This window comes from Peromyscus californicus, unplaced genomic scaffold, assembly GCF_007827085.1.
Source record: "Peromyscus californicus insignis strain IS unplaced genomic scaffold, ASM782708v3 Scaffold_18__1_contigs__length_77618521, whole genome shotgun sequence".
Lineage (NCBI taxonomy): Eukaryota > Metazoa > Chordata > Mammalia > Rodentia > Cricetidae > Peromyscus > Peromyscus californicus.
This window is the reverse complement of record NW_026294480.1, coordinates 56,638,044-56,665,395: the sequence shown is the minus strand read 5'-3', so window position 1 is coordinate 56,665,395 and position 27,352 is coordinate 56,638,044. Positions and strand designations below refer to the sequence as shown.

General features: G+C 47.0%; 2 protein-coding genes and 1 long non-coding RNA gene across 9 annotated transcripts in view; 2 read left to right on the top strand and 1 right to left on the bottom strand.

Moving 5' to 3' along the window:
• Ankrd31 (ankyrin repeat domain 31) overlaps nucleotides 1-7,363 on the top strand; it is a 162,877-nt gene extending 155,514 nt beyond the window's left edge. The window contains exon 2 of one of the 2 annotated variants that reach the window (XR_008219405.1): nucleotides 7,106-7,216. Coding sequence is in view for 1 of the 2 variants with exons in the window: in XM_052742836.1 (XP_052598796.1) it covers nucleotides 7,106-7,251 (146 nt within the window). In the remaining variant the exon portion in view is untranslated. Of the gene's footprint in view, nucleotides 1-7,105 lie in introns of both variants that reach the window. The other variant, XM_052742836.1, reaches the window with a different exon arrangement.
• Nucleotides 7,364-13,061: 5,698 nt separating this feature from the next.
• LOC128113661 (uncharacterized) lies at nucleotides 13,062-22,490 on the bottom strand. Its single transcript, XR_008219582.1, has 2 exons — nucleotides 22,384-22,490; nucleotides 13,062-13,559 (listed from the first exon to the last, which is right to left on the bottom strand). It is a non-coding gene; the product is annotated as an uncharacterized LOC128113661 (long non-coding RNA).
• The window catches only part of Gcnt4 (glucosaminyl (N-acetyl) transferase 4), a 94,061-nt gene continuing 87,991 nt past the window's right edge, over nucleotides 21,283-27,352 (top strand). For 4 of the 6 annotated variants that reach the window (XR_008219578.1, XR_008219576.1, XR_008219574.1 and 1 more), the window contains exon 1: nucleotides 21,283-22,621. Coding sequence is in view for 1 of the 6 variants with exons in the window: in XM_052743496.1 (XP_052599456.1) it covers nucleotides 22,860-23,062 (203 nt within the window). In the remaining 5 variants the exon portion in view is untranslated. Of the gene's footprint in view, nucleotides 23,063-27,352 lie in introns of all 6 variants that reach the window. The other 2 variants (XM_052743496.1, XR_008219577.1) reach the window with 2 other exon arrangements.

The following is a 27,352-nucleotide window of genomic DNA, read 5'->3' as shown; positions in this document are numbered from 1 at the left end:
TAAATCTGGTTTTATCGTGGAATATTTTGTTTACTCTGTCTATGGTGATTGAGAGTTTTGCTGGGTATAATAGTCTGGATTGGCATCCATGATCTCTTTGTGTCTGCATAACATTTGTCCAGGACCTTCTAGCTTTCATAGTCTCTATTGAGAAGTCTGGTGTTATTCTGATGGGTCTGCCTTTATATGTTACATGGTCTTTTTCCTTTGCGGCTCTTAATATTTTTTCTTTGTTCTGTATGTTTAGTGTTTTGATTATTATGTGGCGAGGGACTTTTTTTGGGATCCAGCTTATTCGGTGTTCTGTAAGCTTCTTGTATCTTCATAGGTATTTCTTTCTTTAGGTTAGGAAAGTTTTCTTCTATGATTTTGTTGAATGTATTTTCTGTGCCTTTGAGTTGGTATTCTTCTCCTTCTTCTATCCCTATTCTTAGATTTGGTCTTTTCATGGTGTCCCAAATTTCTTGGATGTTTTGTGTTACAACTTTTTTGTCTTTAGTGTTTTCTTTGACTGACGAATCTATTTTCTCTATTGTGTCTTCAGTGTCAGAGATTCTCTCTTCCATCTCTTGCATTCTGTTGGTTTTGCTTGCTTCTGTAGTTCCTGTTCGTTTAGTCAGGATTTCTATTTCCAGCATTCCCTCAGTTTGTGTTTTCTTTATTGTCTCAATTTCAATTTTCAAATCTTGAATTTTTTCCTTCATCTGTTTAATTACTTTTTCTTGCCTTCCAATTTTTTGTTTGTTTTTTCTACCATTTCTTTAAGGGAATTTTTTATTTCCTCTTTAATGGAGTTTTTCATTTCCTCTTTAATGGAGTTTTTCATTTCCTCTTTAAGGGTCTCTATCATCTTCTTAAAGTCATTTTTAGGATTGAATTCTTCTGCTTCTTCTGCCTTGGTATGTTCAGGTCTTGCAGGTGTAGAATCAGTAGGTTCTGATGTTGTCATATAGGTCTTTATGTTGTTGCCTGTATTTTTGCACTGGCGTCTACTCATCTCTTCCTCTGCCCGGTGTAGGCAGTGTCTGTGTCTGAAGGTGCCTCTCTTGTTCTAATTGTTAGTCTTGGTCCACTAGGAGTTCTTGGTTAAGTCGGTGTTGTTAGGCTCTGTTTCTTCGGGAGCAGCTTAGTCCAATCAGTGTTAGTGGGTTCTGTCTCAGGGAGCAGTTGTTCCCAGTTGGTGCAGGGTGTGCTTATGGTTTCAGTGGTTGTTAGGTTTGTAGGGGTTGGTTTTTTTGTTTGTTTTGTTTTGTTTTGGTGGGGGAGCAGGGAAAGGTAGCTGTCTGGTCCCTGGGACTCCGATGGGTAGGGCCTAGGGGCTAGAGACCTGATCGACTGGTCCGGAGATGGGGGCTTAGCTGTTCCCAGTCGGTATAAGGTAGGCTTATGATTCTGGTGATCTGGTTCGGTGGCTGGGCGGCGCCTTCTTTTGTGTTCTCAGGTCACATTTTGCTCATTCCTCATGTTTTGTCAGCTCCTCAGCTGATCTTGTTTCCTCAGACTGCAGACTGTAGGATTCTGAATCCTCCCCTGAATGGATCTCAGCTGAGCAGGTTGTTTAGTAGGGTAATCTCACCAACACCTCCAAGTTGTTGGGTTTTGTAGGATCGGCAGCTGGGCCCAGGGTTGGCCTCAGACAGAGTGTTCAGGTCTGTTCTGGTTGCTTCCCACAGAAATGGCTCCTTTCCCGGGTGCTGGGATCAAAGGCATCCCTGTTCCAAGCTCTTAATCTCCTTGTTTTCACTAACTCTTCAGCGGGTAATAGTTTAGTTTCTGGTCTTTATTACTACCGCATCTCGGCCACTGCGCTGCCTGCCTCTGCAGCCGCCGCTCCGCCTGCCTCTGGAGATTTTTTTTTTTGTTGGTGGGATGGTTCACCAGACTAAAGTACTTGCTGCCAAGCTGAATACCTGAGTTCAGTCTCCAGGACCCACATGGTAGAGGAGAGAACTAACTCCTGAAAATGGTCCCCTGGCTTCCATGTGTGCTCTGTGGTGTCTGTGTGCCCCCCCCACACACACACACAAAATACATACAACTATTCTTTGACAGGGAAGGCTAGATACAGGCAATCCACACCGGGTATAATGGCAACACAGTCATCCTGTCTTTCTGCTTCATGTTCCTCAACACTGTGTTCTTAGCTCAGCTCACGGCCCCACATTGTAATGAATATCTGGCCATCACAGCTGAGCTCTAGACATTAGGAGGCAACCTTAATGAATTTTGCCTAAAGTCTATCCCAGAACTATGGCATACATTTCATTGGCCAGAATTTAACCAAATTCCACACATAGCTGCAAGGAAAGTTTTCCGTATAACATATTAGCCAGCATTCTGTCAGTGGACAGAAGAAACAGCCAGAAAGGAAGTAACCAGTAATTTCTGGCAAAAGTCCTTCTTAGGTAGCAAAATATATCTATTGCTCTTAATGTCACCGAAGAAAATACCTGAAAGAACAGCTTAAAGGAAGAAAGCTTCCTTTTGACTCACAGGTTCAAAGTCTGTAGTTATTTGGTTCCATGTGCTTTAGCAAGACACCACAGTGCCAGAAATGTCCCTTCCTGGCTGACCAGGAAGCAGAAAGCAGGAGAAGTGGTAGCCAGAGGTAATATGTGCCCAAGGGCCTTCCCTCAGTGGCCTACTTCCTCACCAAGGCTCTACCCACTGAAGTTTCTGTAACCTCCCAAATTAGCACTACCAGCTAACGACCAACTATTCAAAATAGGAGCCTGTGGAGAACATTTCATATTCAAACCACAACACTGTAAACAGAGAAAATACTAACTTAGACACAGCAAATTATGTTGGGTAATTTTACATATTACAAGGAGTTTTACACTGGAAATTGAAGCAGTAGGCCTGTCTGAACACTGGATTTAAAAAAAAAAAAGTTACAATTAAGAGTTGGCCCAGTTATAAAGAACTTGAGTCTCTAAAGGAGTCATGGCCTGAGGTGATGGGGTATTGTGCATTGGCATTGGTATGTACCCTCTCAGCTGGGGCCTTCCTACTCTGCTCCTTTGCAGCCATAGGAAACCCCAAGTTTGGTGTGTCAATAGATCCCTGCTTCCCCCAGAAGTTCAAGATCAGCCTGAGCAATATACTGGGATCTCATCTCAAAATAAACAAATAAAAATCCCCTTTGTTTTTATGTCCATAGAATAAGAACTATAGGCAAAGATTCTCTGAAACTGTTCTTGTGTATAGAGCTAGTATTGCAGTGAGTCTCTTGTTAGCAAGACATGCAACAGATTTCTCCCCCTTGGAGCACCAGAGTTAACTAAGCATTGTACTGTCATGCTCAGTGAGCTGAGAATACAGTTTGAAAGCAGAATTTTGATTAATACACAGATTAAATTCCTGACCTATTCAACAACATACTCTGGGTTGCTATCTGATCAGTCACTGCCAACAGAATCTTAAAGAGGCACCTTCCTAGGTCTAGAGATTTTAAAGGTATTAAGTCCATATGAAAGATGCTCATACTAAATATCAGGAAAGTATCAATGAGAACAATAGTTTTATTTTGTATAACCAGAGTGGAATAGCTTTTAAAAATTCATATTATGCAGTATTAGTATGGACATGGAGGAGAAAATAAGCATCATCGTAGATATTCATATACTGGCAGTGGAAAAGAGGACTTTAGGTGGACACTGGCAGATGTGTCTGAAGTGTAAAGTATGTACATATCCTCAGCCTAGTTAGTCACTTTGCTTACAAACAGCACTCCTACAGAAGTATTTGCACAAGACTGAAATAAAGCATAAATTAGAAATAAACGGTCACAGAGTAAGCACTCAGAACATAACTAATGTAGGTGCAGTATCTTATGGAGGTAAGGATGGCCAGTGAGAGCTTTGCTGTTGTGAGTTTTACCTGAGCAATACCTCCCATCCCCAGCTTTTGTGGGATACCTTGTTTCTGAAAACAGGGTGTGGTGATACATGCCCACAGTCCCAATTACTTGGGAGGTTGAAGCAGGATTGCCAAAGCCCATCAGTTCAGTTCAAGATCTATGAAAAACACAGCTGTTAATTGTGGGGGTCCTTGCAAGCTTTACAGCCAGCAGGGAAACAGTCTGGGTAAGGGAAAAGTGAAACTTGGTTCAGCCCAATTTAGGTAACTAGTGCTGGACCAAGACTTTGCAAGTCTGACATCAGCTTATATATTTTTGCCATATGTAAGCATAGCACAATTTTGGAAAGAAGTTTTCAGATAACAGTTAACTCAGGCCAGTGAGTACAACAAAGCTTAAGACATGTTTACTTTGAAGGTCTTTACAGAGGGCATACAACTTTGTCTGTAAGATGAGTTCTTGTTGACTTAAAAACAGTGCTCAAAACACGGATCTAGGCAGTACGACTGAGGTAAACACAATCCCTGTAGGTGTCAGGGTTGGCCGGGCCCTAAAATGGCATAGAAGTCACTTAGGCTGTTGTAAAGTACAAATGACATCTCTCACAGGGTGGGTTTTATGGCCTAGAAGTAATGCTCAGGATTTAGGGGGGAAGGGTCTGGAATAAGTAAAACATAAATTCTGGGAGATACAGGCAGAGTTGGGCTCAACAGACAGCAAAGGATCACCAGGTTGTAAACTACATCCATCCCCAGAATTCCAGGAAGAGGACAGGTTAAACATCTCTTTCCTTTGAAGGATGCCTGTGAGTTAAACTTCCCTGGCTTCTCCAGTGCTTATCTGTGTGCACAAGGACGTGTGTGTGTCTGTGTCTGTGTGTAAATTTAGATACACATGAAACAGCCAGAAGTTAACCGTGTCTGTGTGTCTGTGTGTAAATGTAGATGCACACAAGGCAGCCACAAGTTAGCCGTGTGTATGTGTCTGTGTGTGTGTGTGTGTGTGTGTGTGTGTGTGTATGTGTGTGTGTGTGTAAATGCACACAAGGCAGCCAGAAGTTAGCCATGTGTGTGTGTGTGTGTGTGTAAATGCACACAAGGCAGCCAGAAGTTAGCCGTGTGTGTGTGTCTGTGTGTGTGTGTGTTTGTATGTGTGTATAAATGCACACAAGGCAGCCAGAAGTTAGCCGTGTGTATGTGTCTATGTGTGTGTGTGTGTGTGTAAATGCACACAAGGCAGCCAGAAGTTAGCCGTGTGTCTGTGTGTGTGTCTGTGTGTGTGTGTCTGTGTGTAAATGCACACAAGGCAACCAGAAGTTAGCCGTGTGTGTGTGTGTGTAAATGCACACAAGGCAGCCAGAAGTTAGCCGTGTGTCTGTGTGTGTGTGTGTGTGTGTGTGTAAATGCACACAAGGCAGCCAGAAGTTAACCTTGGCTGTTGTTCTTTAACTGCTGTCCACCTTGTTTTTTATTTTGTTTTATTTTCCCTTTGTTTATTTTGTTTTGAGGTTTTTGGGGGTTTTTTGTTTCTGTTTTTGTGATAAGGTCTCAGTGACCTGGAATTTACCAAGAAAGCTAGGCTGGGTGGCCAATGAGCCCCAGGGATCCTATCATTACTGCCTCCTCTCTGCTGGGATTACAAAGATATACTATTACCCTCTATGCCTAGTTTTTTTTCTTTTTTCTTTCTTTCTTTTTTCATGAGTTCTGTGGAATCAAACTTAGGTCTTTAAGGTTGTAAGGCAAGTGAGTACTTACTGAGCCAGCCCCTCGGTCTGTAAATGACAGTTTAAAACTCCACTCACACTGACTTAAACCACTGAAAATGGAATTTTATTGACACATGTACATGTCTGTAAAGGCTAGGGACAGAACTACAGGCTTTATCTAGAATTCACACAGCATGACTAAACATGGAATTTCTCCTCTTTCAGCTTCTAAATTCTAACCCCTTAAACCAGGTGTGGTGATACATACTTGTAATCTACCATTCAGGAGGTGAAGGCAGGGAGATCAGAAGTTCAGGGTCATCCTGTTTCATGGTGAATTCAAGACCAGCCTGAGATGCATGAGACTCCATCTTTAAAAACAACAGAAGCCACTGCATTTCTAAGCTCCCCTTCCACACTGTCACTCCCCTGACAGCCTCTCATTACCCAAGACTGTCTGCCTGTTGATTCAAGTCTCAAAAGGGGGGCTTAGATGTGACTCTTCCCAGACTGGGCAAAGATCTCACTCTGTCTCACCTCCCTCTGAAGGGATTATGTCCTGTCACTGAGTCAGTGCCTGCTTTGGTGCAGATAGAAATGAATCAAGAAGTGAAAATAGATACAGCCCAAAGCACATGGGCCAAGTAAAGTGAAAGGAAAAGCCATAGACAGGCAAGTTACAGGGGCGGAGATAGATGGGTACCGGTCATCAAAAGCACCACTGCCCTTAAAATACCTAATTTTATGAAGCATTTATATCTATAGGATATAATTAATGGACTATATGGTGTGTCTAGCTAAAGCTGCCTTGATGAAGTTAGAACATGCTGGCAATCTCTGTGGAATAAAATTTGATTTGGTAATTGATGAATAACTCAAATAGCCAAGCTCTGAGGCTATTGGAGATTGAAGCAAGCACTTTCAAAACCATTCACCATTTCAAGAAGCAGAGGTTTAAAAAAAAAAAACCCTCTCGCTTATGAAACAACTAGAAGTGGGGTCATTGCCTTGAGGTGTGTAGAGGAAGGACTAGAAAATTGGTCGTCTGTCTTCTGTTCTAAAGTTAGCAATTAATAGTGATCATTATAATAGCAACAGTTATTATTTGCCATGTGCCAAGTAACATGTTAAGTGGTTCACATGCAAATTTTCATTTAGTCTTCACAACTGCTTTATTCACAACTTCCCAGAAATTGAGGGACAGGAAGCCTTATTCAACTACCTTCAGTAGCTTCCTTCATGCTCTTTCTGCTATAATTTTAGACTACAAACAGCTCTCTCTCCCCCTCACCTCCCTTCTCCCCGTCCCACCAGTGTGCTCCCCCTTCCTCCCTCCTCCCTCTTCCCTCCTCCTTCTCCCTCCCCCAGGTTTGTCTCAGGTATAGAAAGTGGAATGGTGAATGTCCTGGTCAGAAAACCTATCAAGTATGCTTGGGCATCGGGCATGGATTGACTGGATTCTAGACTATGTGATGATTATGTTTAAATCTTACATTATAAAGGACTGGTTTTAATTCTGATTCGTATTTTAACAGGCACTTCCAGAAAGTCAGTGCAAGGCATCCCTCATTATCTACAGATAAAAGACATACTTTCCATCAGCGATCAAGAGCTTCTACCATGCCATGTAATGGAGCAGTACTGGAAGATCTATGTGGAACGTAAGACACTAACATTCTGAAGACTTGTTTTCTCCGTAGCTTATTTAGTGTTGTCCTTAGAATCGACGGCCGTCCATCTCCATCTTGTATGCTGTGCCTATCTTAACCTGCAGTCCGAATTATTACTGGAGATGTGTGTTTACTGTGATAAGAAAACTGTTGAGTAAGTTTAGTGCTTTTTGCCAGTGAAATAAAGGCGTTTCTGAACAAACTGTATTGCGTCTCTTACTTTAGGCGTATTGATGTACACTTAAAACTAACTTTGCATTCGGCACATCTGCCCCTGCCTGAGGAACAGATCTCGTGAGGAAGTGAAGATACAGGTCAAAGTGATTGACAGATAATTGTCCCTAAAGCCACCCTGGGTTGTTTCCCCCACGTACTCGGAACTGTAGCTCAAAATCAAAATGTAGAAGTATGAAGGAAATGTAAGTTTTATATAAGATTCGTATAGGTAGTACTGAATCTTAGAAGAGAGAACTCACCAAGTGCTGACTGGGTCTGGCTGTTTCTGGTGGATGTGCCCTTGACTTCTCACTGTCATGAGTATTTGTAGATAGTCAAGAGCTCTATCAGTTTTCTCGAACGTCTTAATATTTCAATAACCACATTATTCTCCTTCGTTATCTCTGACTCCCAAGTAAGCTTTGGCCTGACATTCTTAGTCATTGCTTCTCTCTTATGTAGAAAAGTGAAAATTGCTATAAAAATCACTAGAAGGCTGGAGAGATGGTTCAACAGAGTGCCAGTACCCGTGTGACAGCTCACAGCCCTCTGTACAACTCCAGTTCCAGGAGATCCAGTGCCGTCTTCTGGCCTCTGTGGGCACTGGGCATGCATGTGCTCAGGCATGCATGTGGACAACACACCAATACACATAAAATAATAGTTTAACATGTTTAAACAGTAGAACATGTTTGGGGGATATGGTATAGGCTTTGGGTGTCTGTCTTCAAATATATAGAACATTTAGAAACTGTCTTTAGACTATGCAATTGAGAGCTGGCCCTGGGAGGTTGGGGATACAGATCTGAGCGACTGAGAACAGAGGAAGGATCTGTTCCTACCAGAGCTGGAGAGAGCTGCTCTGCTGGAACTCTTCTGTAAGACCACTGGGCAGTTTAGAGGGTATTTACAAGATGTTCTGTCTATTCTGGGTTCTCAGGGAAGCTTTTAAGCTTCTGACCCTCAGCCATACACAGGACCTTGAAGAATGTCCAGCAATCCAATCTACTTGATCTTTGTGTCCTTTCTGTGAGACTAGTTTTTCAAAATTCCCTGCATGTGTTCATTGCACATGGTTCTATATTATATAAGGATATTTTCATACAAGCTTATATTGCACATTGAGCATATTACCTCTTATCTGCCTCTTTCCTCTTTTCCCTCTGTCCCTCCCCCATGAGTCCCCCTTTTTCCTAGACAGTCTTGCCTCCACTTTCATATACATACATAATTTTACCTATTTAAAGTGTACGAACTATTCATGAGAGAAAACATGATCTTTGTCTTTCTAAGACTGACTGAATTTTCTTATTCTCAGTTACATCCATTTACCTGCAAATGGCATAACTTTGTTCTTTATAGCTAAGAACAATTTCACTGTGTCTGTGTGTCACATTTTCTTTACCCACTCCTCTGTGCTTGGACACCTGTTGTTGTGAACAGTGCGGCAATAAACATTGTTGTGCACGTATTTTCATGATGCATTGACCTGAGTCCTTCATCCTCATAGTCCTCATCAGTACCAGTGTAGACTGTTTACACAACAGCAGTTCTAGCCAGTTTTTCTTACTTGTTGATTGAGCATTGTGGCATACTGATGCTGAATTGTTCTTAAAAATCGACATTGACCCCTTTGCTGCTGCAAGAGTGAAAATGTAAAGGCCCCCAGACCTTAGCACAACTGGCGATGTGATCAAAGTACCATTCAGGCCTTGGAAGCCAGCACATGGGTAACACCACTTGCTAAAATGAAACAAAGACCTATTCCATCAAAGTCAGTAGTTCTGGGAGAGGCCCTATGTGGTGGTATATTGTGTACCCTAATAAAATTTGCTTGAAGATCAGAACAGAACAAGCCACTAGATTAAACGTAGAGGCCAGGCAGTGGTGGCACACACCTATAATCTTAGCACTCAGGAGGCAGAGATCCCTCTGGATCTCTGTGACTTCAAAGCCACCCTGGACTACATGAGATTGACTCAGTCTAGGAGAGAAACAGAGCCAGGCAGTGGTGGCACACACCTTTAATCCCAGTACTGGGAAACACACACCATGGCTGGGTGGAGAAAGGTATATAACGCATGAGGAGACAGGAACTAAAGGCTTTTTGGCAGAAGCATCCCTCACAGCTAGAGGCTTTTTCAGCTGGAGCCTTTCAGCTGAGGACTCAGAGGATTTTAGTCAGAGGATTCATGGAATTGGTGAGGTGAGACATGGCAGTGGCTTGTTCCTTTGTCTTTCCGATCTTTCAGCATTTACCCCAATATCTGGTTCAGGTTTTTTATTATAAGACCAATTTAAGATTCGAGCAACACCCTAAATGTACTAACCTTGCTTTTTGGCTCCTGGAGTTGCTCCTCTGGCTAACTGTTCTTGATAACTTAGATGTGTCAACCTAGGATGTGGATTTGTGCTTAAAAAGCTCACCCTGAGAAAGGCTCAGGACTGCACTCAGGTCCCAAACATCCAGTGTAGTCACCAGCCAGCTAATAACGGTTTTCTACTGTCTTGAACCCATGTCCAAGTAGTTTTCTCCAATGAATACCTCACAACAAAATCTAGGCCAACAATTCAACTTACCCACTGTCTGGTCCTAATACATTCTTCCAGTTTCATCTCCCAATAATCTCTAATTCATAAATAATTTTTTGGTCCTTGTTATGAACTGAATTGTATCCCTCAAGATTCATGTGTTAAATCTCTAGTCCCCAGTTTCTCAAATTGTGAATGTATTTGTAGACAGGGCCTTTAGAAGGTTGGTTAAGTCAAGATAAAGTCATTAAGGCAGGCTCTTATTCTGTCTTCCTTGAGAGACACCAGGGATGTAAGAGTACAGCAATAAGCATCCATCTACGAACAAGTGGCCCCAGCACAGAATAAACCATGTTGATACTGATTGTAGACCAGAATCTTGAGAAATAGATTTCCGTTTTAAGTCACTCCATATGTGGTGTTTTCATTATGGTGACCCCAGCAAATGAATGCAACCTGACTCCTCTCCCTTGTTTACACTTTTTCCCCCACCTAGAACATTCCCTCTCTGCTGCATAGAGCATGGCTCCTGGGACTTGGTTCTAACAGAGTGGTGAGTGAATAAAGAAATGGCAGACAGAAAAGCTGGATCAGGTGGTCTGGGCTCTGCTGGGAAAGTCTCAGCACCCCAGGAGCTCAGAGTGTTGGGTATATAGAGTTGAACAGTGACACGGGCTTACCACCTAGCCCAACAAGGAGGCGGGGGTTGTGGTCTACAGCCAGATCAAGGGGACAGGTTGGGCCAATCTCTGTAGGAGTGGTCTCTGCTGTGGAGCAGTTTTCAGGCCATAAGTGTCCGGGGGAGGTGGAGAAGCTCTGGTGGACATTTCCTCTACACTGTCAACACTTACACTTGGTCCCCCAAGGAAGGTACAGCCATTTCCTTCTAAGCCTCCCAGGTGGCAGGGAGGCTTTGCCATTCCTCCGAGGTTCTGAGGCTCTGGGGTCATTAACACGGCCATGCCCATGTCAACAGCACACATTCACTCACAGCTTCACTCACTCAGGGCCTCCTTCTCTCCCGTGCCCATCTGTAGTTCTCATACAGTTCATCATATAGTTCACATATGAGGGTGGCCTCCTATGAGGTCATCTCAATCCAAGCCCTTAATATTTGGTGCCTGATATTCCTGCTTCGAGTTTTCATGGTTTGTCTCCCTGAAGACAAACCTTATTGAGAACCCAGTTCACAGCTGCATAGTTGGTGGTTCCTGTAAAGTATCTCAGGCACAGCGGATGCCGAAGAACTTCCTGTCAGTTACTGTGCTTTGATGTCAGTAACAAAATCTCCTACTGAAGAATGGCTTAGGCAGTAAGGAAACTTCACTTCAACAAGCCAAGACGTAGGAACGGCTCTGCGTCAGGTGAGCAAGGCCATTATTGTTATTCTCCATGCTCCCACCACAGGGGTTCTGCTGTTACAGTTAGAAAAATAGCATTAGAGACGAAACGGTTATCTTCCAATGCACTTCTTTTGGGAAGTGGCCTTCCTGAACACGGCCATTCCCAAGAAGGTTGTATTACAGTCTGGCAAGATGGCTCAGCAGGGAAGGTGCCTGCCAACAAGCCTGGCAACCTGAGTTAGAGATTCAGTGGGTGAAGGCGAGAACAGAGTACAAGTGTCCTTTTATGACATGTCTGTGTGCACACGTGCAAACGAAAACACACACACACAAATACAATCTTTTTTAAAAATTGTTTAAAGAAAGTTGTTTTTCCTTGACCACAGTGAATCATCAGCCATTCCTCAGTAGGTTACTCGCTGGAGAAGTGACATTACCTTGGTTTGCATGCCCAAGCACCAAATCCCACTGTGCCAGTCAGGAAACAAGCAGGGAAATGGAAGGGGAGGGAAGAAGGAGAGGAAAGGAAAGTAATCAGTGATAGCTGTAAGGGGTTGGAGTAAGAACTAATACCTTTAATAATCCATCCCAGTGGTCACTACAAGCACTTTTGGTATATTAATGCACGTCATCCTCACTACACCTTATGAGATGGAAATACTGTCATCCATTTTAAGATAAGTGAATGAGGAAAGGGTTCCTTTCCCTTGGCCAAGAGTTAGAGAGCAGCCACCAAGTGGTAGAACTAGAAATCAAACCTAGAGTGTGGCTTTGGAGCTCATGTTAGGTGCCGTGAGCATTTTCTGTCTAACCAAAGTTGCCTACTTCAAAATGCTGTTGGGGCAGTGTCAGCCTCTGGGAGTGATTTGATTGGCTCCTGCTACCAATCAACACGTTCTAAGGGAGTCAGTTTGATCACCACGGTAGCATAGGCTGACTCTGACTGGTAGCCAAGGGAAAGCCCCACTGACCAGTTCTGATTTAAACACAGTGGTATCTACTCCTGAGGGTCTTTCTATCCTGTCCTGGAAAGTTCTAGCTATGAACAAACTGAGTTTGCATAGGAGAACTATCTTGCTGCTTTGAATGGCTGCATGTGCCCAGGGGGCCCGGCTTGCAAGGGACTTCGGATTTCTTGTCCTTTGGGAGCTAACAGCACTTAGCCTCCCGTGTATTTTTTAATTCTGGTCCTGATTTTTGTTGTTGCTTTGTTTTTCCTGTTTTAGTGGTATTCGTTAAAGCCTATTTTATAGGAGGAAACTTATCCTTAAATGTGTAAAAGCCAAGAACCCACTGAAACTATACTGTTGTCACGTGCTAATTCTCTTACCACCTAAATAAGAGGATCAGAATTAGAGGCCATGCCAAGTCTACCTGCCTGATAAGTCAACCTGCCTGACTTCATTTAATCCCCAAATACAGGGCTTGTGGTTAACTACTAATTTCCTTAGACACATTTGTAAGTTTCTATTCTTTCATTTGGTACTGCGTTACCGGGAGTTTTTTGCTTTGCTTTTGAGCTAGGCTGGCCTTGAAATCACCATATAGTGGAGGATGACCTTGAATTTCTGATCCCCCTTCCTTCCCCTCCCAAATGCTGACATTACAGGGATACCACAGCACCCCATTTGTGTGGCACTGGGGGCGGGGAGACCATGCCAAATAGACACTCTTATCAGATGAGCTGGAGCCCAGGCTAAAAGGAGAAATATCAATAGCAATCCACGGAGTCTGCTTAATGAGCAAAGGAATTTATTTGTGGGGGTTAACTCACAAGACAGAATAAAGGAATTTGTCGCAGGATCCTGGGAGGGTGAGGCACAGTCCAATGCTGTTCTCTGGCGAGATCTGTCCTAGTCCGTCCCAGCCTCCAAAACTACAAGGTAGTGAAGAGAGAGCAATGTACGCACATCCCAGGTCTTTAGGGTCCCGAGTGGCCATACCCCAGGGGCATGTACTTGAAGGTCATAGGCAGGTGTAACAGTTACCTGCTACCTCACTAGGGGCGGTGCTTCAGGGCCTGGCAAGAACAGCCACCCACTACACCAGCCCTCTTTTCCAGGAGTTTTAAGGGAAGAACAGCAGGTGCATACTTGAAATGCTGCAGTGTCAATAAAGTGCTTGTAGGTGGTAAAAGCAGTTGACGTGTGTGTTTTCAGCACAGCACACCTTAAAGTTCTATGACGACAGTTTGTCTGAGATATGAAGTTGCGTCCTGTCTGTCAAAGCTGAAAGGCAAGGAAATAGTAAGGCAAGTTCCTGGCTAGTACTTAAGCCTTGCCAATCACCTGCCCTTGCACGCAGAGCGTCCCTGTGTACTGCGGCCCTACACAGTTACTGCTGTGATAGAAGCCAACAGAACAAACCAAAGTGGTCTCAGTACGTATGTGTCCCCAAAAGAGATGATAACGCTGGTGATGAGACAGTTGAAGAAAATACTGGTTCTAGCCAGCCACATTTAGAAGATGGCAGCTCTGTGCCACAAAAGATACGCTCTTCAACAGTGCAAACCCAGAGAACCCCTAGCCCCTGGGATTGGGGGTGTCCCTTTCTCTTAGAAGCCAAGTAGGATGGTTTGAGCTGAGCCACTCCATCCCTATACAGGGAAAAGCTCCCAGCCCCCCACTGTGGGTCCCCTACCCTTGTTTTTCTACACTTCCCCAGGAGAGACTTCGATTCTCCGCCCCACCCCCACCCCCATTGCGTTTGTTTCTTTGATAAAATGTCCCATCAGCCTGCTGCTCCGCCCGGTTCCTGGTTCCATTAGAGTGCCATCAGCTCTGCTTCAGTGCCTCCCTCCACCTGGCCCTTCCCACCCCGCCCCTAACTGTACAAAGCAGCTTTTATTTTTATTTTTGTACTTGGCTGGTAAAGGATATGGAGCTGTGTAGCGCACAGCCCAGCAAACAACAGAAAGCTGGTTGTGAACTCTATCACGTGACCTCCTCCAGGAGCTCTTCCTTGGTGTTCGTCCTGGCCAGGTTTATGTCAACTTGATATAAGTTAAAGTCATCTGAGAGGAGGGAACCTCCATTAAGAAAATGCCTTCAGGGCCTGGAGAGATGGCTCGGAGGTTAAGAGCACTGGCTGCTCTACCAAAGGATTCAGGGTTCAATTCCCAGCACCCACATGGTTCACAACTGTCTGTAACTCCAGTTCCAGGGGACCTAACACCTTCAAACAGACATGCATGCAGGCAAAACACCAAAGCACATAAAATAAATATAAGAAAGGAAGGGAGGGAGGGAGGGAGGGAGGAAAGGAGAGAGGGAAAAGCCTCCATAAAATCAAGCTGTATGCAAGGAAGGAAAGAGGAAAGGAGGGGAGGAAAGAAGGGAGGGAGGAAGGGAGGAAGGAAGGAAGGGCAGGCCACCATAAGATCAAGCTGTGTGCAAGCCTGTAGGGCATTTTCTTAAATAGTGATTGGGTGTGTCGGGGCCAAGCCCATTGTGGGTGGTGCTGTTCCTTGACTGGTAGTCCTGGATTCTATCGGAAAGCGGGCCGAGTAAGCCATAGGAACACCCCTCCATGGCCTCTGCATCAGCTCCTGCCTCCAGCTTCCTGCTCTGTTTGAGTTCCTGTCCTGACTTCCTTTGATGATGAACAGTAACTTGCTTTTGGTCGTGGTGTTTCATCCTAAGACAGTGCTCCTTTCCAGAACTGCCTGTGGTTGATGCAGGCTGGCACCTGGGTGCGAGTGCAGCCGTTAGGCCGGCATCTGGCCTGTGCAGTTGCTAGCTACAGAGCCTGCCACTCTCCCTTGTCTGGGGGTTCCATCTGTGTCTGTAAATAGAGCTACAGAGGTCCCTCGGGGAGTCTTTACAAAGCAGGCCTCAGTAGCAGACACATAGCAACTGCTGAAAGACAGTTGTTGGTATGAGGGTGAAGTTGAATTATGTTGCCCTGGCTTCCCTCTTCCTAAGGCCCTGAAAAAAAAAATGAGCCTGCTACATTACAGTACACACACACACACACACACACACACACACACACACACACACACACACACACACACACACCCCTGTTCCTTTACAGAAGAATTTTTGGGAATGAGCCTGTGTATCATTAGTTTCTTAAGCTTCCCAGATGGTTATACTATGCAGCCGGGTTGATAACTACTATAGACTCCTCTGGCCCACTCCACTCTCTTTTCTGGGCTTCTAGCCACCTTATTCCAGGCTGGGGAGAGAAATGCAGAATGCCCTTGTTTCTCAACCTTTTCTGGCCCCCGTCCTCTCTCCTTCCTGGCCCCTAGTGGCTCCTGTTCTACTCTCTGATGAGGACAAGAACCCGTCTTACCTATGTTTAGTTGGTTAACTTGTACTTCATTTATTTAGCAAGCATCGACAATGTGCTAACCATTGTGTTAAGTTCTAGAAACAGGTAAGAACAAGACAAAGTTCGTATACTTGTGGGTATTATGTCTAGGAGCTTGAAACAAGCAAGCAATTGATGTTTAGTGTCTGTTAAGACAAAACTGCAGCTCTTTGGGGTGAGGCACATGCCTTGAACCCTTGCATTCAGGAGGTGGGTGGAGGAAAAGGATCGGAAGTTCAAAGTCATCAGCTACATTGTGCATTGAAGGCCGGAGTGAACTATACAGACTCTGTCTCAAAAAATAAAAATTTCAGCCGGGCGGTGGTGGCGCACGCCTTTAATCCCAGCACTCGGGAGGCAGAGCCAGGCGGATCTCTGTGAGTTCGAGGCCAGCCTGGACTACCAAGTGAGTTCCAGGAAAGGCGCAAAGCTACACAGAGAAACCCTGTCTCGAAAAACCAAAAAAAAAAATAATAATAAAAATAAAAATAAAAATTTCAAGAGATGAAATGAGCAGTTATTTGGGGGTACAGGTAAAGGTCCTGAGACATGGTAACTGTGCTGGCTAGTGTTTTGTTAACATGGCATAATCTAGAGTCATTTGGGAAGAGGGAACCCCAAAGAAGAAAATGCCCCAACCAGATTGGCCTGTGAGTAAGTCTTTAGGACATTTTCTTGATGTGTGATTGACATCAAGAATGGAAGGCTTAGTCCATTGTGGGTGGTGCTATCCCTGTGCGGTGTTTCCTGAGTTGTGTAAGAAAGCAGGCTGAGCAAGCCGTGGGGAGCAAGCCAGTAAGCAGCAGTCCTCCGTGGCCTCTGCTGCAGTTCCTGCCTGGAGTTCCTGCCCTGACTTCCCTGGAGGATGGACCACAAGCTGGAAGATGAAATCCTCTCTTCCCCAGGTTGCTTATGGTTGTGGTGTTTTATCATAGCATAGAAACCCTGATACAGTGACTCACTCTGTAACCTGGGCTGGCCTGGAATTTGCCATACATCCCCAGCTAGCTTCAAACTAACATCAGTCTGCCTCTGCTTCTGGGATTACAGACATGAACCACCATTCTTAGGTCAGATTTGCAGATATTAATTGCCTTTTACCTAGAATCCAGTCAGGCATCGGTCCAAACCAAATACAAAGATCCTTTGGAGTGCCACACCACATAACACCACACGTGCACATTCAATCACAGCCAAAGAAATGGAAGCGGCAAGCAGAAACCGGAAGTGAGAAATACCTGGATTGACCACAACTTAACATTCGTCTTTTTTAAATGTCGCCTCAATAGTTCACTGCTGCGGTTGGCAGAGACTCAGCTATCTGTTGTTGCAAAGGCAAATGCCCAGGTGTTCACATTCTCGGTTAAGTTACAGTTCGCTGGGTAAGTACTGACTCAACTCCCTGCAGAGCTAAACTCAAGTCAGATGTAGTTGGACCTGGTGTGCCCTAAAGATGAAAGAAGCATGCAAAAGGCCAAGGTGATACAAGATGAAGGAGCCCATCCCTCAAGAAGCTAGCCAAACCAGGACATGCTATAGAACACCTATAATCCACAAAGTGGAAGCAGGAAAGTTCAAGGCCAGCAGGGCTACATAATATCCTGTTGCAAAAACAAAAAGAGTGTGTGTGTGTGGGGGGGGGGGATGGCAAAAATGCTCTTAAAAATAACTTTAAAGGGTAGCCAAGGACAGCCTGATTTTGAGAAGCAGAAACTGCTCACAGATTCCTCTACAAAAATGAATGTAGAATGTTGTCTAAATAGCTCGTACCTCCTAGATTAAATGGGATTTTTCTTAAGGCTAGGGTCTGCCTTTTATATTTTGATATTCTCTCATAGCAACCAATGCAGCCATGCAGGAGCAAGAATGCAGTGGCTCACAGCAGACTCAAAGGGTGTCAACCTCAACTGCATGTATCTGTGAAGACAGCCGGCAAGCAGACCCAGCAGGTCACCAGCTTGCTAAGTAAAGGAAAATCCAGGCAAGCACAGAAAACCGTACATGAGATCCGCAGCCTAAGGCTAGACATTCTGCTTAGCTACAGCTGCTTGTCATCGTTGCAGATTCTCACCCTCCCCCCCAAAAGAAAAAAATCTGCTGGGCGGTGGTGGTGCACGCCTTTAATCCCAGCACTCGGGAGGCAGAGGCAGGCGGATCTCTGTGAGTTCCAGGCCAGCCTGGGCTACAGAGTGAGTTCCAGGAAAGGCACAAAGCTACACAGAGAAACCCTGTCCTCGAAAAGAAAAAAAAAATCTTCAAAATACACCAAGGTCTGGTTGTGTGGGTGCTGTTTCAATTTAGTGAGACTAGACACTGAGGTGTGAACACCAGGTTCTGCTAGTCTACATCCTGCCGGAGTGGAGGGTCCTGAACAGGGATTATCCAGAATGTTTCACACCAGCTCTGATCTGGTGTTCATCCTGGGCTAGTCAGCTGACTCTTTGGAACCTTGGGGTCCTGGATCACAAGACATGATGCTCTCTAACAGTTCTCCAGACAGTCAAAACATCACATGAAACTCCTGGAAGTGAGGGCTTGTCTTCTCATCCTTTGTGCTCCACTTTTTACCAATGACTCTGTGTGTCTTCAGCCCGTACTTCCTTAAGGCAACTGAGTTCTATAGAAAGGGTCCTTTCCTGTGTGGGAAGGTCTGCAGGGATTCTTCAGTACTCTCAGGTGGAGCCTGCTCAGCTAGCTAGGAAGGCTGGCAAATTTCTCAGCTCTGGAACTCATGCCACTTTAAGGAGGCTGTCATGTTTTCTCCAGGGGCTTTCCTTGGAGCAAGTGCAGCACAGTCAGTACTGAAAAGCAACTCAGGAAGCAACATCATTCTGTGTGGGCAGAGAGGTGTGGCAGGGTTCCTGAACAAGCGGTCTCCAGAATGGTGTGTCACATACTAACTCTATGACCTATCTGTGACATAACCTGGGCGAGTTATGCAGCTCCTTCAAGCCTTGGATCCTTAATTATAAGACGTAGTATTCTCTCTGACAGTTGCTCGGGACTTTCTGAAAGAGCAAAGCACTGAGGGTACTTCCCCAATCCCCACCCTCCACCCCACTTTCGATCCTGGGGATCGAACCCAGGGCCTTGTGAATCTAAACCACTGCTCTACTACTGAGCTGCACCCTCAGCCCAGAGAGCACTGTCTGCTAGGGGATGCAATAAAAGAGCTGTCGACCTGGCCACTCCACGATATGGTGAAGGGTTTTATTATCAACAAGAGACTACAGCTAGAGGCATCTGGAAGAGCCCAGAGCAGACAGAAAAGAGTAGACTGAACATGGCCCGCCAACCGGACGTGATCAGGGCTTCGTGTGAGAGAAGGGAGAACAGCGTGAGATAGAGAACAGAGAAAACATCGCGAGGGCAGCAGGAGCTGAGAGTGGAGAGCATACTAAGGACGCGGCGAGGGTCGTAAGGAAGGGGAGTAGCTTGTGGGAGGGAAGTCTCTGAGCTGGGAGGGGGCTGTGGGATGTATAACAAGCACTTGTGAGTAAGAAATACGGAGCCTGGAGGCTACAGTGGGCCTGGATATGCTGCTGATAGGCACCAAAGCTGTATGTGAATTGAAGGGTCCCTTTTGCTGGAGGTAAAGGAAGTGACTCCCTTTGGTAGACCGGCACTGGCTTCACAAGTTCCTGAGGAACGGCTGGGTTTTAGATAATCACTAGGGGGAACTGGAGGTTCCTTTGGGCCTGATACTAAATGCTCTGCGGCCACAGCAGGCTATGATGGCAGTAATTCGTGGTGTTCTTCCGTTTCATGTGGTAAGTACTTGCATTCCCTCAGCCTCTCACTTCCGGGGACACTTCAGACATGGGATGCTGCCGGGCACGACTTTGCCCTTGGAGGTGTGCGTCAGTAAGCCTCCCTTGATTATGCCTGGGTCACTCTTGCCTTCGGATGAGGTTCCCTAGTGGGATCCCCAGCCACTGTCCTGGAGCTGTCATTTGGCCCGTGGGTTGTCACTTGGCTCCTGTATCTCCTTCCTTGGTTATTTCCGTTCTTAGTCCAAGGCCGACCTCTGTAGCCAGAGTTTCTTTGAGGGCAGCAGGCACCTCGATTTATACCTCTTTGCATCCTTAGCTCAAACACTATATCATTAACTGACTTTTGGGAATTGTGGGAGGTTAGTCTTTCCCCCAAACTCTATGTCCCCCTGAACTTCATGAATGGACCCTCATTTGCAAAAAGAACCTGCACAGATATAATCCAGTTAAAACAAGATCGTATTGGATTAAAGTGGGCTCTAAATCCAATGCGTGCTATTCTTGAAGCCAAGAGGAATTTGGAAACAGAAGAAACATAGGAAGGCAGGCCAGAGTACAGTGGAAGAAGAATTGGAGGGATACAGCTCAGAGCCGAGCACCAGCAAGGCCTGATGGCCACCAGGAGGAGGCAGAGGATTCTCCACCCTGAACCTTCAGAGGTGTCACACCCCTGCTAGAAAACACTAGAGTGTTAAGGCCCCTCATTCATAAGGGTGCCTCATACAAGAAGCATACTGAAAGAGGCGCTCCTCCTCAGAGGGTCACAATCCAAGTCGGGCAGCCTACTTTTCAGATCTGGGGAAACTGTTTGCAATAAGATTTTAAGAGAACAAGGGCAGTCACTGAAGGCAATGGATGGAGAGAAAAGTAACACCGGATATGACCAAAATAGAAATAATAATCATCCCAATGAATAACCTAAGACAATAATCCAAAACTAAGCTTAGGAACATGAAGATTTTTTTTTAAAGGTGTGATGGCTAATTTTGATTGTCAGCTTGACACACCTGCAAAGGAGCCTCAATTGAGGAAATGCCTCCCTCAGATTGGCCTGCAGCGTATCTGTCCGGCATTTTCTGGATTCTGGTTGAATAGGTAGCAGGGCCCAGCCCACTCTGGGCAGTACCATCCCTAGGCAGGTTGGCAAAGGCTGTGTAAGAAGGCTAACTGTACATAGCCTGGAAGCAAGCCAATGAACAGCTTTCCTCCACAGTCCCTGCTTCAGTTACTTCCCTCAGCGATGGACTGTGGTCGGGATGTATAAGCCGGATAAACCCTTTCTCCCCCTAGTTGCTTTTTGTCAGTGTTGTTTACCACAACCACAGAAAGTAAGTTAGAAGAAAAGGTGCCATCACTGGGCAGCTAACATGGTTCACAGGGCGAGAGCATGCACCACTAAGCCTTACAACCTAAGGTCCATCTCCAGGGCCCACATGGTGTGAGGAAAGAACTGACTCCAGAAAGTTGTCCTCTGACCTCTTTGCCCCAAACGAATAAATAAATGTAAAAAATAAAAATAAAAGATAAAGGTCCCACCACAGAAAACACTTGCTTTAGGACAGAATGATTGGCCAAAGATCTGGGGCTAGGGGAGCCAGGTTGTGAGTGGATATCCACTTTGATAGGTTCAAACTAATAAAACAGATGTGTGTGTTTCCTAGCGTGCCTTGCCTGAGGTAACTGGAGGCTGGTGCTGGGGCTGAGGATGGTTGCTGGTTCTTATGAATTCCGGCCCCCTTGGCCTGGGTTCCTCTGTGGTTAAGGGCACACACCCAACAGACCATGAAGTCTACATTCTGGCTCTCCCCTCTCCAACCCCACCCCACCCCCCACCCCTCATCCCACCTCCCCACCCCCGTTACTCGAGTCCCACTTCTCATTTGGGACTCAAATCAGAATAAAAACAGTTCTTCCCCTTCATAAGGTCGTGGATTCGAACAGGGCACGGAACAGAGGACGACTGGAAGCCTTGGTTTCTTCTCCTTCCTCTCGGGCACAGATGACGCCAACTTGGACAAGGTGAATTGTTGGGAAGATGAATTGTGGAGGTAATTTAATGACTTTTCCAGAAAGTAGAGGTCTCATCAGGTAGGAGAGGTGTGCCAAGCCGGCCCATGTTTCTCTCAATAAGTCTGTAAAATGGTCATGAAGACTTGCACACTGAGCACAGGATGCTTTTTTAAGCCAGGGTAGGGAAACTGAGGCTCTCTGCTGATGTGGGCACTCTTTGGAACTAACTGGATCTGGATTCTAGGTCCGGCCAGGCATACTGCAGGCTTTCAGCCCATTTCAAAAGATGGAACAAAGAATAAACCTGCTCAGCTGACTCACTTAGTCCTACTCCTTGCCCTGAAGGGCAGATTCCAGGAACAGTCCCCTACCCCCACCCCCACCGGATGAGGAAGACTCTTTGGGAATGCGATGCTCCACCACACCTACAGTGTCTACTTTACAAAGTGAACATGCTCACAGGACCCCTTACAAGAACCTCAAGAGTCAGACACTGCCCGGCTGGTTTAATGGGCGTGTACCATTCTTTGATGCAGTTGCTCTGTGAACCCGACACAGCATCACCCCCTGCCACCCTCACCTCCGCCGGAGGGGAAAGAGGAAGCGTACTCCGCATCTAGCCACTGATTAAAACACAACTTTGTACCCTCATTATCCTGCAAGACTCCACCTTCCCACGCTGCTGATAACGCTCGCCAGGCAGCGCAGGCCGTTGCTGGCCTCGCCCTCAGAGCCCGCTTGCATCCAGGCGAGTCCTGCCAGCCTTGAGCCCGGCGTGCAGGGGAGGTGGGGGCCAGCCCGGGAGTAGCAGACGTGAGTTGCTTTGTCACCGCCCTCTCGGCGACTTTGGGCAAATCACTTAGCAATCCCGTTCCTCCGACGCCTGGTGTGTGTCTGGCGGGCGGGGCAGCCGCAGAGAAGCGGGTACCCGGGCCCCAGAGCCACGACCTACCGGGGTGGCACGGAACGTCGGTCCCCAGCGCGGTGCGGGGACCCCGAGCGCAGGGCGCGGAGCTTCCTCCGCGGGAGGGAGCGTGGCGGTGGCGCTCCTCCTTTCTCCGGCGTCACGGGGGACCTCGGCGCTGTCCCATCGCTGGCCGAGGGAGAGCAACTCCGGAGCAGCACGCGTGGCAGAGGAGAGCCGGGCTCGGAGTGCCGGGGACCTCGCGCCCCGGGCCCCCAGCTCCCCGGTAGGTCGGCTTGGGCACGTGGACAAGCGAGGGGCGCTGGGGGCGCGACCCCTCTCCTCCCCGCCACTTTCACTTTCCCTCGTGGGCAACTTGGCGCGCCGCGTCTTGGTCGCTATGGGGCGGGGGCGGCGCGATCCGGAACTAGCCGGGTCCAGGCTTCTTGGCGGCGGAGCCCGTGGGTCCCCGAGGAGCAGGCGAGGGCGGCGGCGGCGGGGCGACTGCAGTGAGCGTCCAGCAGATGCCGCGGCCGGGTGTGGGACGCCGCGAAGTTGCCGGGGCCCGCGGGGGAGCCCTCCCCGGCTTGGGCCACCCGGAGACCCGCTCCTCCCGCGGCTTCTCCGTAGAGTGGCGGGGACGGAGGTCCCCCCGGTGGGAGGCAAGCCGCAGGTCGCGTGTCCCGGCCCGTGGCCTCTGCGGGGACAAGCTTCTGCACGTTTTAAGGTCAAGTTTGCATGCTGCGGAGCGGGCCAGAAATCGTACCTCCCTCCTCCCCCCCCTCCCCCCACCGTGCGAAGTGGCGGCGTCTTCCTGGAGGGCTGGGAACCTCTGGGGGAATCCCAGCCTCAGGGAAGGGACTCCGGGGCCCCCTCACGGACGTGGGCGTGCCTCCAGGGTGGGCATGGTATGCAAATGAAAGCTCCAAGCTTCCAGGTAGAGGCTGGAAGATCTTATGCCGGGCAAGTGGAGGGGTGATGCCAGTTTGGGGGCACATGCCCCACACCTTCTTTAACCTTTAAAACTTAAGAGTAATAAGAAGATTAAGGGAGCTGGAATAAAATTAGAGTCTATTGTACGGGTTGAGAGACATAGAAATCTCCTTTTATCTTATATGCATAAAAGATGCCCTTGTTACTTATTAAGCCGCATATCAGCCTAAGTCTAGAAACTAATAGACTGTTTTGTCAGCTTTCGTTGATAGTGCCTGGAGGAAGGAGAGTTTAAAAGTGAGTTATTGCGGAGAGCTGTCTGTGGTGCACCTAATAGGTATCCAGAGCTGTGAGGAATGCTGGGTTCGGATGTTGCTGGATTATCTTTTATTGGTATTAGGAAAGAAATGGCCAGAGAAGTGTGAGGCACTGGGAAGGCTGGAAGGAGAGTTCCTGAGAGTCTTGCTAAACAGGGCAGAGGTGGGCAGGGTAACGCGTGAGATTAGTACCGTCAGCCTAGGCAGGCTGTACATACTCCAGGAGGCTCTATGTGACTGACGCTGCCTTTTCTGCCCTGACCCGAGGAGGAGACGTTGTGGGCATGCCCTGGTTCCCGGGGCTTACCATTAGCACTACATTGTGTGAGTTAAGCTGAATAAGCTTCAAAGATTTGTCTTTCAAAGACTTGTGGGGCAGGAACCACGTTGAGACAAGAAAATTGAGCAACGTGGGGTCAAAAAGTCGGTTGGACAAACCAATGTCTTGCATAGTTACTGTGAGCTGGGCCCTTGCTGTGGGGCACAGATGGGCAGTAGCTCATCTTTTTGGGGTGCAGGCCCCTTACTGTGGTTTGGAAGGTGGGCTAAGGATGAGTTGGAACTGTTTAAGCTGAGGGGTTGGGTGCGTAAAGGGATCAGTGTATCCTAAGAGCAGAGAACAGGAGAGGTCAGTGCTGGGAGAGCCCCATGGGAGCCCGAGGGGACGGTGGAGAAGGGTGCTGCTAAGGTATGGTGGGAGGTGGGGCCCGTGACATAATGTAGGTGGATCTTCAAAACAGCTTCACCCCTGTGAGTCTCCTCATACAGTTGTGACTGAAAACCAAACCAGCCAGGTGCAGGTGCAGGTGAGGGCTTTCAGGCCCAGCCACTTGGGAGGCTGAGGTAGGAGAACTGAGTCCAAACAACAAGCACTCACCCTGGCTGCTGAATGGATTTGAGGAGCTCTAGAGTATGCAGGGCTGGGTCCGAGCGACTGATGATTTGGTGGGTGGACTGGGGGCATGCTGTGGAAAAACATTTTGTGGAGGATGTGAGTGCAGGAAGGTTCCATAAGTTTGGGTGCTGCTCTTCCCAGAAACAGGGAGCCCTGGGAAAGGAGCCGGTTCCAGGAAGAAGGACAGGTTCAGTTTTGTTGAGTCTGCGCAGTTCTGGAGCCTGGGAAAGAGAGCTGCGTCCGCTGTGGCCAGTAGAGCAGGCTCTGGCTGCTGGCTGCCATCTGCAATAGGGATGAGGTGTGAAGAGGGGAGAGTGGAGATTAGGAGGTGGGAAAGTGGATCCTGAGGGCAGAGCATCCAGAGAGGGATGGCCAGGTCTGGTAGCTGCTTCCGAGGTAAGAGGGAAGTCGAGGAATGGCTTTTTATAGCTGTTTAAAAGTGAATGACATGGAGCCAGTGGAAGAAGATGGCATCCAGAAGGGTGAGAATTTAGAGGTTAAGAGAGCTGACTGCTCTTCCAGAGGACCCGGGTTCAACTCCCAGCACCCACAGGGCAGCTCACAACTGTCTGTAACTCCAGTTTCAGGGGACCCGAAACTTCCCAGGGCAAAACACTAATGCACGTAAAATTTATTAAAACAATTTTTTTTAAAGTTTGATTCTGATGGTAGATGGATCAAAGTCATGTAAACAGTCAATGCCTTAAAGAGACAGTATGTGAGGCAAGTGCGTCTGCAGGTGGACTTTTTACTGTGTAGATCACACAAGTTGGATGATGTTGGAAATGCAGAGGGTGAGTGACCTCAGACCTCAGCTGTGCTCTGATCAGGGACAAGGCTCCTGGGCTGAGGCTGCGACCGCTTGCTTCTTGTCTCTGTTGTTCCCATGCTTGCATTCTAGCTCAAGTTTCCTGGCTTTTGTGACTCCTTGCCCTGGTCTCTGAAATGACCCTACGAGTAAGGACTCTGTTCTTCCTCACTAATTGACTTCATGTTTCCAGCACACATGTATAGTGTGTGTGTGTGTGTGTGTGTGTGTGTGTGTGTGTGTGTGTGTGTGTTGTGTGTGTGTGTGTGTGGTACCGGGCATACGGCAAGCACTCAGTAAGCCCTGTGCTGCGGATTCAAATATGGTGATAAAGTCCTTTCTGCGGTGTCATGTCCGTCGTTTCCAAACACATCATCTGAGACCTGGAGAACTTTGAGATGACAAAGGCCGCAGCAAGTGAAATCCTGCGTCCCTTTGGATGATTTCCAGGCGACGGCTGCCTTTCCCACGCATGTCAGTGTCAGGTTCTAAGTGTGGCCGAAGACCAACTGTAATAAGAGAATCCAGGACAGACGTGGTAAGACAGCCGTGGTACGCTTATCTGTAGTTCCAATACTCAGGAGGCTGAGGCAGGAGGATTCGTGGCTAGCTTGGACTACAGAGTTCCAGATAGTCTAGAATACAGAGAGAGAGAGAGAGAGAGAGAGAGAGAGAGAGAGAGAGAGAGAGAGACAGAGGAAGGGAGGGAGGAAGAGAAGAAAAGGGATACAGGATCCACCGCTTGCCAGAGTGTGGGGAGGTGAAACAGGTCAAATCGGTTTTAGTGGGGGCTTGCAGACTTGGCCCAAACCGTTTAGAGACCTATGCCTGGTGTTAATTTGCATTGTTTTGCATGTCATTCAATATGCATTCCCATATGCTGGTGATTTTCCTAGCAGGCTCCAAAGTCTGAAACTTTAGGGACAAGAGGAAAAATAAAATTAATTGGGAACCAAATGCAGTTTAATTAAATGTAGTTCTGTCCTAATAGACAGGAATGGTGGACTCAGAACGGGTTTGGAGGGTAGGGGGATTAGGTCTGTATTTACTATTTCAGAAGGCAGGGAAGCCAGGTATCATTTGATAAAAGCAGGTCACTCCTAATATGTTATGAAACTTGTTCTGCTGAACGTGTCGTGAGAAAACATAGGAAAAATGGAAGAAGACCAGAGGGAACCGGATTATATAAAACGCCAGAAAGCGCAGCACAAGCAGAAAGAGGTCTGGTTTAAGAGGCTGAGCTTACAAGAAATCCTAAGGCGGTTGGAAGGGAAGGGCTGGGTTTCTGCTAGGCTGACCGAATGTTAGAAAGTGTACAATCTCAGATACAAATGTATGAGGATTTTGCTGGGTGTGGTGGCACATGCCTTTTATCCCAGCACTCCAGTCCTTGGGAGGCAGAGATAGGGGGAACCCTGAGTTCGAGGCCAGCCTGGTCTAAAGAGTGAGTTCCAGGACAGCCAGGGCTATATGGGGAAATCCTGTCTCAAAAAAAAAAAAAAAAAAAAAAAAAAAGACAAAATAACAACAACAACAACAAAAAAAAAATCCCACAAAGGAAAGTTTTAGAGATACAGGATATCAAAAACCAGCAGCCTATGTATGTGGTGCCTGCCTGCAATCCTAGCACATGGGAAATGGAAGCCGGACCAGTTCAAGATAATCCTTGGCTGTGTAGCCAGTTCAAGGCTAGCCTGGGCTACATGAAACTCTGTATAAATAAGTTAATTAATTAACTAGATAAACAGCCAGAGAACCAAATGCTGGCTTTGTTAGTTGGAGTTAGTTCATGTGTGTCCCTGGGCCAGCTGCGTCAGTGTCGTCCGGGAACTCAGAAGCTCTGCTTCTGTGACCGCCCAGGGGACTGTGTGAGAACCTCTGGAGGTGGCAGGCCCAGCCGCCAGCTTTCACGGATTCTTTAGATCCTTGGAGCAGCTTGATTTTTCAGTCATTGGCCCCTCATCTTCCAGTTTCCCGCCCTTCGGTATACCATGGAGCATAAGGGCTCCGTGGTATGCTGTTTGCGGTCCCTCCTTTACCATTCTTGGGGAGGGTTGGACTGAG